This window comes from Cydia pomonella, chromosome 5 (genome assembly GCF_033807575.1).
Source record: "Cydia pomonella isolate Wapato2018A chromosome 5, ilCydPomo1, whole genome shotgun sequence".
Classification (NCBI taxonomy): domain Eukaryota; kingdom Metazoa; phylum Arthropoda; class Insecta; order Lepidoptera; family Tortricidae; genus Cydia; species Cydia pomonella.
The window spans coordinates 26,336,401-26,348,611 of record NC_084707.1 but is presented as its reverse complement, the minus strand read 5'-3'; the positions used below and the strand labels follow the sequence as shown (position 1 = coordinate 26,348,611).

General features: G+C 43.1%; 1 protein-coding gene and 1 long non-coding RNA gene across 2 annotated transcripts in view; one reads left to right on the top strand and one right to left on the bottom strand.

Annotated features, from left to right (window-relative positions):
- The window catches only part of LOC133518252 (bridge-like lipid transfer protein family member 1), a 101,927-nt gene extending 90,093 nt beyond the window's left edge, over positions 1 to 11,834 (top strand). The window contains 3 exon segments of the mRNA XM_061851884.1: positions 150 to 280; positions 10,191 to 10,303; positions 11,626 to 11,834. Of these exon segments, the coding sequence (XP_061707868.1) occupies positions 150 to 280; positions 10,191 to 10,303; positions 11,626 to 11,821 (440 nt within the window). The 3' untranslated portion in view covers positions 11,822 to 11,834.
- On the bottom strand, positions 4,823 to 6,518 carry LOC133518185 (uncharacterized). Its single transcript, XR_009799451.1, has 3 exons — positions 6,125 to 6,518; positions 5,108 to 5,245; positions 4,823 to 4,946 (listed from the first exon to the last, which is right to left on the bottom strand). It is a non-coding gene; the product is annotated as an uncharacterized LOC133518185 (long non-coding RNA).
- Positions 11,835 to 12,211: the final 377 nt, after the last annotated feature.

The window sequence follows — 12,211 nt, the reverse complement described above, 5'->3', positions numbered from 1 at the left end:
TCGATATAGCGTCCGCGGGAACAAAGGGATTAGATAGATGAATTACTCAAAAATAAATTCAATGTAAATGCTATAAAATAATAAATATGCGTGTAAACAATAAGCCAATAGATCTTTGATTGTATTGATATTGAAGTATGTATTGACAGACGAGAAACCAGTGGTGGAATGCAGTTTCATCACGGAGTTCGAGGACCACATCTTTGTGTCAGTGGACGCTGAGGCGTTCCTGTTTCTACATGATCTCATATCTTCTTATATCAAGGAGAAGGACCGCGTCGTGAGTATAATTTGATTAGTTTTTTGGTCTCAAAAAATAATAAATAAATTGTGTGAGTTAACTTTGATCTCTGTCTGTCTGATATTTGTTTTAGGGACATGCGAAGGTATCAACTATGAAGTTGATTTTAATATGATGTACTCGATTTCTTAGAGCTGATTATGAAAGGATTTAATTTTTATCATCGCGCGACCAAAAAAAAAACAGTCGGTTATCCGCAAATTTTAATATTTTTTTTGTTCCCAATTTTAATGTTCCCACGTGAGGGAATTCACCCAAAAACGTTGATCATGTGACCATTCTCCGTTGAGAATTATGAAAAACAATCTCTAAATTGATTGTTATTTAACTTTGTTTGATACCGACACGTTTTAATTTTAATGAAAAAAAAAAAAAAAAAAAAGTTGCACTTTTACAGCTAAACATGTTCTAATAAATAGGAGGGAAGTGACAATACTTTGATAAAATAAAAATAAAATAAAAAATAAAAAAATCTTTATTGCCACACAACTAAATTTACAATTTCTGTGAAAATAGCTAAAAAATACAAAATAACTTAAACTAATTAACTTAAATTAACACAATAATTATAACTTAAATCTATAATGTGGCAAAGGGTGCCAATCTCAGCATGTGCAGTGCCAGAGGGCTCTGCGCTGATTTTCAGACTGGCCCCGGGAGAGATTGGGGTCGGTCACTACTAGCATAATGTAATGTACCTTTCTTAGGTACAGCTCTCAGCTCTATATTGACATCTTTGTGTATTTGTGTGTTCCTGTACTATAGTTTATTAATGTACGTGTATGAGTATGTGGGGCTGGTATGTAGAAATAGTGTAGGTAAGAATGTACTTTGTAATGTGTGTATTATGTTTTGCCTTTACATAAAGATAAAAGAAAAAAAAGAAGAATACATTAAATAAATATAAAATAATAAAATGAAAATAATTTATCAAAACCAAAAAAATAATAAATATATATATAAATATAATATTTGGAGCTACAACTTATTTTGTATATTTAATAGATGTGTACGGACTAAACGCTTATATTTTAAGAACGTTAAAGGTTCTCGCAAGGGGGGAGGTAGGTAGGAGGTAGGTTGATCACACTTGCTCGTAAAAGGTGTTATTAGATGTAGGCGTTGCGGTCTGTAAATCCTACAGACCAACCCCTATAGACTGAGCTTATAGGACGACTCGCCGTCACACTGTGGGCTGAAATTCGGCTTTCATTGACATAGAAACCGAAGTTGTTATTTTACGTTTTTTTGATTGAAATGGGTTTTGCTCAGTGTGTTTATGCTAAGTTATAAGTTTCACACGATTTGAGTTGAAAATGGTAGAGTTATGATTTAAAAAAAAAAAATGTATGGAGCCGGAACAAAATATCAAAATATCTCAAGAACCGCAACAAATACGGTAATATCCTCGCAGATAGTTATGCTACGAATTATTTGTGATTTTTTGGTATACTACATATATCCACCACGGGTGCGGTTTTTTTTTTAAATCATTAATTGTTTTTATGGAAAAAGCACAAAAACCAAATTCAACATTTTAAGATTTTTTAAATTGAAATGGGGTTTCCTCAGTGTGTTTATGCTAAGTTATAAGTTTCACACGATTTGAGTTGAAAATGGTAGAGTTATGATTTTTTTTTTTCAAAAAAATGTATGGAGCCGGAACAAAATATCAAAATATCGCACCCGTAGCAGATATATGTAGTATGCCAAAAAATCACAAATAATTCGTAGCATAACTATCTGCGAGGATATTACCGTATTTGTTGCGGTTCTTGAGATATTTTGATATTTTGTCCCGGCTCCATACATTTTTTTTGAAAAAAAATCATAACTACCATTTTCAACTCAAATCGTGTGAAACTTATAACTTAGCATAAACACACTGAGCAAAACCCATTTCAATCAAAAAAATCTTAAAATGTTGAATTTGATTTTTGTGCTTTTCCATAGAAACAATTAATGATTTAAAAAAAAAACCGCACCCGTGGCGGATATATGTAGCATGCCAAAAAATCACAAATAATTCGTAGTATAACCACTTGCGAGGATATTACGGTTTGTTTTGCGGTTCTTGAGTAATGATGATTTCTTGTTCCTGCTCCATATATTTATTTTGAAAAAAAATCGTAACTCCACAATTTTCATTCCAAATCGTCTAAAATTCATAGGTTATTATACTGTTATATTATATTATTATTATTGTTAACGCCAATACATAAAGCGTTGACGCACGGGAGGAGACGCGCGGGGAACGGGCCCCGGCAGGCGCAGCCGCCCTCCCCTCACCGCCGCGGCGCTGCCCGGCAGAGACCCTACGATCTTCATCGCGCTCACGCGCATGTTTTGCTATCGATTATTCGATATTTGTAATTTTTACGATGTAACCATTTTAATACATATGGAAAAAATCTAATGTGTTGGAGTGTCATTTCAACGTTACCCAAGTACCAATATCTGATGGCAAAAAGAAGAACTCGGCAGCTTTCGGCGGAAACATTTTGGTGACCCCGACGTGATTTATCTAGAAACTTCGACGACGCCACTCATCGAAACTTGTGGTCACAGACACCGAGCGGTTGAATTGAAAGTTCAAACTTCAAACCTGAGCAACGAAATATTTGAAGATAGGTATTCGTTGTTGGTGGTTGTTTGTGACGAAAGTGTACCAGGTTTAAGTTGGTGTAAAGTATATGCAGTAATAGAAACGTAAGTACAGCTTGTACCGCTTTTTTTTATTTGAGTGAACAGTGAGTTGCGTATTACGTGTTTTTGGTTGTCGATAGGCAACAAAAGCTGCATTACTACTTACCTATTTTGTGGGGCTATTTTTGATTTCGTCTATTTCGGTTTCTATACAAATTTAAAATCACTTTTTTCATTTTCCAAAAGAATCAGCTTGCCTACTAATATAAACAAAAGGTCTCTCAAGTAAATCTACAAAAGTTTACAATAAATAACTTTCTTTAGTGCTAATTAACGTAAATAAGTTACTTCGATTTAAAATAAAGCTATTCTTGTGCATTTATATCTTATTTATAACATTCCCGCACCTGTGTGAAGGCTTTTTGCATAAATGCACGTATTTTAAGTTCTTAAAGACACTTATTGGTAAAATTTGGTTAAATGCAATCATCTTAACCTATTTTTTGAGGAAAAAACAATAACTATCTCTGCAGGTACCTATTGCTTTTGCTGTAAACATAAACTACTTCGCTAAAACGCAAATTCCAGGTTTCCTACGTTTCGTGTTCCACGGGATCGTCGCGAGTCTCGCAATTACGTGCGCCAAGTACCTACGAGTATCTTGGCGGCTGGGGACGCGTCACAGATCACCTCCTCTAGATGCTGTGCCCATTGAAGGACTAGCTGGTCAGATCTTGCACTTTTATTTTATTTAAGTTTACGTTGGTTTTAAACTCGTTGTTTGCGTTTATAATAAAGTGACAATGACTGAGTCGGAACAAAAATTAGCTGTTTTGAGACAAAAGCGCAGCAGCATCAAAGGGCAAATAACAAAGTATGAAAATTACGTGTCTAGTTTTAAATCAGAAAATGCAACAACGTTACAAACCCGTGAATTTCAGATTAGATTAACTAAATTTGAAGAACTGTCAACAAAGTTTGATGACATTCAGTCACAAATCGAAGTATTTGTAATGCCTTCAGAGCTTGAAGGTGAAATTGAGGAACGCGAACGAATCGAAAGTAAGATTTGTAATTTAATTGCTACCTCCGGGATCATATTGAACCCCGTAGAAAATAATGACGCGGCTTCCTCTCATTTATCTGTCAGGTCTAATGATGGTGCTGCGTTTGGTCATTACCAACAAATAAAATTACCAACAATCAAGCTACCTACCTTCGACGGAGATCATCTAAAATGGCTGGAATTTCGGGATATGTTCGAATCGCTAATCCACGACAATGATCATATTCCTTCCATGAATAAGTTTCATTACTTACGCTCTTCCCTCGAAGGTGGCGCTGCTGTCGCAATAAAGTCAATTGATTTTACGGCAAATAACTACAATTTAGCATGGGAACTGTTATGTGAGAGGTTTAATAATAAAAGAATTTTGATCAATAATCACTTAAAATCTTTGTACAATTTAGAAGCATTTACAAAGGAATCGCATACTTCATTAAGGCTCATGATTGACCACGTTTCAAAAAACTTGCGTGCAATAAGTAGCTTAGGTGAGCCTACTGAGCACTGGGACACACTGATCATATTCAACATGTCCTCAAAATTGGACGCCGCCACAGGTCGCAAATGGGAGGAACATAGAAGTACCTTGTCAGACTTAGTAACTTTAAAGGAGTTCTATCAGTTTTTGCGCGATCGAGCAGATGTACTAGAAACAATACAATATAGTAAAGTTGATGCAGGTCGTATCGAGCGTCCCACAATTAATAAAAATTCGTCAGGTAAACAAACAAAATTGCTTCATGTTGCGTCAACGAATGGTAATAAAGTTGAATGTGCTTTATGTCAGCAAGACCACAGGCTTGAGTACTGTCCTAATTTTAAAGTAATGAACCCAGAGTCAAGGTTAAGTACTGTGAGGCAGTTGAAATTGTGTGTTAACTGCTTCCGGCCGGGTCATCACCAGTCTCGTTGCCGCAGGGGTCCGTGCACCATCTGTAACAGAAAACACAATGCATTAGTACATATACAGCATAACAGTAGCAACAACAATGAAGCAAATAGTAACAATAATTGTGATAATCGTCAGGACAATTCTGTAGATAAGGTAGATACGCCTCGCAATGATGGGCAAACCAGCGAGCAGCCGAAATTACCTAATCCTTGTGTGCGTGTTAATGCTGCTTTGTGCGGGGAAGTATTGTTGTGCACGGCAATCGTAGACATAGTTGGTCCATATAATACAGTCCGCGCGCGTGCTGTTTTGGACAATTGTAGTCAGTCATCGTTTATCACTGAAAATTTAAAAAACATGTTAAACCTACCGGCATCTGATGAAGATTACATTACCATTTGTGGAATCAATGACAACGACTTTGATATTCCTCAACGTCATTGTGAGATAAGTGTCAAGTCAAGAATTAATTCATTTAATACATCGGTGTCATGTCTGGTTATACCTAAACTTACGGGCACTCTTCCGAACGCGCCTGTAGACTACACTAAGCTCAATTTGCCTGAAAATATAGATCTTGCAGACCCAGACTTTTTCCGTCCCTCTAATGTTGATTTGCTTCTCGGAGGTGACGTGTTCTACGACTTGGTGGAAGAAACCCTCGTCAAGTTAGGAAAAAATAAACCTACATTAGTAAAATCGCACTTGGGTTGGTTGGTCGCCGGACCGATTGGTGAACGCACCCAAAAAACCAGTAAAAATATAAAATGTAATTTCACTCGAGAAATAAAAGATAGGCTTTCCATGTTCTGGGAACTCGAAGAGATACCCACAAAAAACAAACTCTTGTCTAGCGATGAACAATTCTGCGAAGATCAATTTAATAATGATGTTACTCGGCTTCCCGATGGCAGATTTTCCGTGAAAATGCCACTCAAGGCGTCACCAGAGCAAAGTCTTGGTGATTCTCACTGTATCGCAAAAAGACGTTTCTTTAATTTAGAAAGAAAATTACAAAGTAAGCCTTATATTAAACAAATGTACATGGACTTCATTCATGAGTATGAACAGCTGGGGCATTTAACCAGGGTCCCACGACCGGACTTTGGCTACGTTCTTCCTCATTATGCAGTGATCAGAGCTCAGCCTAAGACTGTCGTTTGCAACCGCATACAGGAAATTCGCGATTTAACAGATAAACATGCATGGAGACACGTACCTACCGACCACAATCCGGCGGATCTAGCATCAAGGGGTATCAAGTGTCAGGAATTAAATGGGAATACTCTCTGGTGGACTGGGCCTGCCTTTCTTCTTCAAGGAGATAATGCATGGCCGGAAATGACGTCCATTGAAGATGACATACCTGAAACAAAAACAAACTTAAATATAAAAGTTAATCATTCCCCTACGGTGGTAGATTTTAACAAATATTCTAAATTAAGCACTTTAATAAATATGTTCGCGTACGTATTACGCTTCATAAATGCATGCAAAAATAAAAATGTAAAGGGTTCACTTACCGTACAAGAGTTAAACACTTCCTTACAACTGTTGACGAAATTGTCACAAGCGGTTTCTTTCACTCATGAAATAAATTCTTTGAGACAAAATAAGAAAGCTAAATCTAGCATTTTATCTCTTAACCCGTTCTTAGACGATAACGGTGTACTAAGAGTTGGTGGACGTTTGCATGATGCTCAGTGTTCATACGATCAAAGGCATCCAATGCTATTAGATGGCAAACATCCGCTCGCTAGATTAATTTTTAAAAGTGAACATCTGCGTTTACTTCATTGTGGCCCGCAGCTACTCCTCAGTGGAGTTCGGGAACATTTTTGGCCAACTAAGGGTAGAGTTTTGGCTAGAAGCACTGTGCACAACTGCCTCACGTGTAAAAGATTAAAGGCTAAAACCATGCAACCTATTATGGGTAACCTTCCTAAATCGCGTGTAGTTCCTGCTCCACCATTTGAGACCTGCGGCGTCGATTTCGCTGGGCCCTTTTCCATTTTGAACAAAAAGGGTCGAGGCGCGAAAGTATCAAAATGCTATTTGTGCCTGTTTGTTTGTTTTTTCACAAAGGCGGTTCATTTAGAAGTCGTTAGCGACCTGAGCACAAATTCTTTTATTTTAAGCCTACGCAGATTTATATCGCGACGCGGAAAACCGACAACTATTTATTGCGACAACGGTACCAATTTCGTTGGCGCAAACAGCGAGCTACAACGTATGCTTAAGGCAAGCCAGGAGCCCGTCAATGGGTTCGCATCCAGCAACGGCATAGATTTTAAATTCAGTCCGGCATATTCTCCCAATTTCGGTGGTTTATGGGAGGCGGGAGTTAAAGCCGCGAAATTTCACCTTAAACGTGTAGTAGGATCTTCTAACTTAACCTTTGAGGAGTTAACCACACTGTTCACTCAAGTAGAAGCTATATTGAATTCGCGGCCGTTGACACCTATGTCTTCCGACCCATCCGATCTCTCACCGCTTACACCTGGTCACTTCCTGATCGGGCGGCCATTGGCTTCGTTGCCATCTCCGCCTACACAGAAGATGAACCTCAACCGCTACCATCATCTTGAAGCCCTTAGACAACACTTCTGGAAGCGATGGACTCGGGAGTTCCTTTCTGATCTTCAACAGCGTGTGAAATGGAGAGCCACAGGACAAGGGGTCAAACTTGGGGACCTAGTTATTCTCAAAGACGACACTTACCGCCATTGAAGTGGAGTCTTGGCCGCGTCGAAACTCTGCACCCAGGATCCGACGGCGTCACGAGAGTTGTAGACGTCCGAACAGGAAAAGGGCTGGTTCGACGAGCTGTCTCTAAGCTCTGTCCCCTATCTTCTAACCAAGAAGACGATGACCAAGCAACGATCTTGAAACCAGGAGGTTTCAAGGCCCCGGAGGATGTTAACGCCAATACATAAAGCGTTGACGCACGGGAGGAGACGCGCGGGGAACGGGCCCCGGCAGGCGCAGCCGCCCTCCCCTCTCACCGCCGCGGCGCTGCCCGGCAGAGACCCTACGATCTTCATCGCGCTCACGCGCATGTTTTGCTATCGATTATTCGATATTTGTAATTTTTACGATGTAACCATTTTAATACATATGGAAAAAATCTAATGTGTTGGAGTGTCATTTCAACGTTACCCAAGTACCAATATCTGATGGCAAAAAGAAGAACTCGGCAGCTTTCGGCGGAAACAATTATTTATATTAATAATGATTATAATATATCACAGCGATACGATACCGATCTGTCAAAAGTGCCATTTAGTTAACAAAAACGTTACTTTTGACACTGACAGATCTGTATCGTATCATTGCGACATCTTATAGGCATTGTTCGAATATGTGTGAGGGCACTCGGTGTTTGTTCGTGATATGCCTATGTTGTGTGGATTTTTAGAAACCTCTTGGTGAGCAGTTAGGTCTCGGGTAACGAGATGGACCTGATGATGAACATCGAAGAAGTGCGAGGGAACTCTGTGTTGGTTTGTGCTAGGCATATGTTGTGTGGCCTTTTTAGAATCCTCTCAAAATCAAAATCAGAATCAAAATGTATATTTTGTAAATAGGCTTATGCTTGCTCTTTTACATGTCTACTTACAACTAGGTATATATTCTATTTTATGGAATATATTAAATGCATTTTTATCCTCTATGAATTCATTAACAGTATAATAAGCTTTTCGTAAAAGCTGTCGTTTCACAATAGTCTTGAATTTATTTATTGACAATTTCAACATATTACTTGACAACTTATTATAAAACCGCACACCGCTCCCCATAAATAAAATGTTTACTTTTTGTAAGCGGAAACCTGGAATCGCTAATTTATTCCTATTTCTAGTATTAAAATTGTGTATGTCACTATTCAATTTAAACATGACAATATTTTTCCTTACATACAGTCAGCGTCAAATACTTCGTAGCAGTCAAAGTAGCCAAATAGTTCGGTACACCATATATTTAGTATGGTGTACCGAACTATTTGGCCACTTTGACTGCTACGAAGTATTTGATGCTGACTGTACAATGTTTTCTAAAATATATTGGGAAGCAACAGTGAGAATGTTAATTTCTTTAAATTTATCTTTAAGAGACACCTGTGTTCCTAAGTTGTATATATTACGTATAGCGCGTTTTTGCAACACAAAGATAACGTTTATGTCAGCGGCTCTGCCCCATAATAAAATCCTGTAAGACATGACGCTATGGAAATATCCGAAATAAACTAACCGCGCCGTCTCAACATCGGTAAGTTGGCGGATTTTTTTTACTGCGTATGCCGCTGAGCTTAGTCTACCTGCTAGCGTAGAAATGTGCGTATCCCATTGTGATTTTGATCCAAAGTTATACCTAAGAAAACCACACACATGCTTCGCGCTGCGTAGGCTTACGCACACCGCCGGAAGACCCGCGGTGCGAGAGTGCTACTTTGCCACAGTACACTCGCTTCTGACCTACGGCGTGAAACTGTGGGGCCGCGCAACTGACTGGAAACGCGTGTTCTCCATGCAAAAAAGAGCTGTCCGCGCTATGGCCAGCAAAACAGCGGATGTTCCTGCACGTGACCTCTTCGGAATATAGGGATATATCCCCCCTCCCATACTTTTTATATAACAGAAAGCGGTGTCCACTCGAGAAAATATTGCCAGATTCAAATGTAAAGGTACGACAAGTACAGACTCCGCAGTAACAAACATAAAAATAGGCTGGTAGTCGAATCACACCGACTCGCCAAATCAGCGCAATTGACCCATATATTGGGACCTTGCGTCTACAAGACACTATTAGAAAAGCAGCTACCACCGCAGTCTTAAAGAAAAACAATAAAAATGTCTCATGACTCACACAGAGTTCTTTAACCTACCTATCCTAATATAAATCATAAGTAAGTGTTGCGAATTTGTATACTTTGCCTTACGAGTTACGTGAAATAATATTAAAACAGTAAATTATGTATAATACCAACAATGGTATCTGACCTGTAACTATGTTATTCATAAAATTATTTTATTTTATTTTAATTTGAAACTAGAGCAGCAAGTTTTTGTTCTCTTTTTTTCTCACTAGTGTGATGAAATTCTTGTATCTATACACTCTCATTTGTGACATTTCCCTGTTTTAAGAGCTTGCTACGAACTTACTTACGTAATATGTGAGAAACTATAAGATATATCTGAATCTCTTATCCCGTCTCACGTATTGCGGCGTCCGTCTTATCAGTTACTAAATTTAGGAACCAAGCTTTTTAGTTATTTGTGTCCCAGATGCCGGGCACCGGCACGCGCGCGGCGTGGGGCGAGGTGGCCGGGCCGCGCGCGCCCGCGCAGGACTACCGCGACTACCACTGCCTCACCTGGCACCTCGAGCCCACCGTCAGGTCTGTATACTGCACCCCCTCCCCTCCCCTACTCCCGCGACTACCACTGCCTCACCTGGCACCTCGAGCCCACCGTCAGGTCTGTATACTGCACCCCCTCCCCTCCCCTACTCCCGCGACTACCACTGCCTCACCTGGCACCTCGAGCCCACCGTCAGGTCTGTATACTGCACCCCCTCCCCTCCCCTACTCCCGCGACTACCACTGCCTCACCTGGCACCTCGAGCCCACCGTCAGGTCTGTATACTGCACCCCCTCCCCTCCCCTACTCCCGCGACTACCACTGCCTCACCTGGCACCTCGAGCCCACCGTCAGGTCTGTATACTGCACCCCCTCCCCTCCCCTACTCCCGCGACTACCACTGCCTCACCTGGCACCTCAAGCCCACCGTCAGGTCTGTATACTGCACCCCCTCCCCTCCCCTACTCCCGCGACTACCACTGCCTCACCTGGCACCTCGAGCCCACCGTCAGGTCTGTATACTGCACCCCCTCCCCTCCCCTACTCCCGCGACTACCACTGCCTCACCTGGCACCTCGAGCCCACCGTCAGGTCTGTATACTGCACCCCCTCCCCTCCCCTACTCCCGCGACTACCACTGCCTCACCTGGCACCTCGAGCCCACCGTCAGGTCTGTATACTGCACCCCCTCCCCTCCCCTACTCCCGCGACTACCACTGCCTCACCTGGCACCTCGAGCCCACCGTCAGGTCTGTATACTGCAACCCCTCCCCTCCCCTACTCCCGCGACTACCACTGCCTCACCTGGCACCTCGAGCCCACCGTCAGGTCTGTATACTGCACCCCCTCCCCTCCCCTACTCCCGCGACTACCACTGCCTCACCTGGCACCTCGAGCCCACCGTCAGGTCTGTATACTGCACCCCCTCCCCTCCCCTACTCCCGCGACTACCACTGCCTCACCTGGCACCTCGAGCCCACCGTCAGGTCTGTATACTGCACCCCCTCCCCTCCCCTACTCCCGCGACTACCACTGCCTCACCTGGCACCTCGAGCCCACCGTCAGGTCTGTATACTGCACCCCCGCCCCTCCCCTACTCCCGCGACTACCACTGCCTCACCTGGCACCACGAGCCCACCGTCAGGTCTGTATACTGCACCCCCTCCCCTCCCCTACTCCCGCGACTACCACTGCCTCACCTGGCACCTCGAGCCCACCGTCAGGTCTGTATACTGCACCCCCTCCCTTCCCCTACTCCCGCGACTACCACTGCCCACCGTCAGGTCTGTAGAGAGAGAGGGAGAAATGCTGTGGGCCATGGTGAGTAAAGTGATATAATGATATCGTTGTTATGTTGCAGACTCTTATCGTGGGGCGGCAAGTCCATCGAGCCGTACGGCGTGGACTACATCCTGCAGAAGCTCGGCTTCTCGCACGCGCGCACCACCATCCCCAAGTGGCTGCAGCGCGGCGCGCTCGACCCGCTCGACAAGCTGCTGGCGCTCGCGCTGCTGCGGCTCGTCGCGCTGCTGCCGCACAAGCCGGCCCCGAGCTAGACTTGACTCGACCCGCTCGACAAGCTGCTGGCGCTCGCGCTGCTGCGGCTCGTCGCGCTGCTGCCGCACAAGCCGGCCCCGAGCTAGACTTGACTCGACCCGCTCGACAAGCTGCTGCGGCTCGTCGCGCTGCTGCCGCACAAGCCGGCCCCGAGCTAGACTTGACTCGACCCGCTCGACAAGCTGCTGCGGCTCGTCGCGCTGCTGCCGCACAAGCCGGCCCCGAGCTAGACTTGACTCGACCCGCTCGACAAGCTGCTGCGGCTCGTCGCGCTGCTGCCGCACAAGCCGGCCCCGAGCTAGACTTGACTCGACCCGCTCGACAAGCTGCTGCGGCTCGTCGCGCTGCTGCCGCACAAGCCGGCCCCGAGCTAGACTTGACTCGACCCG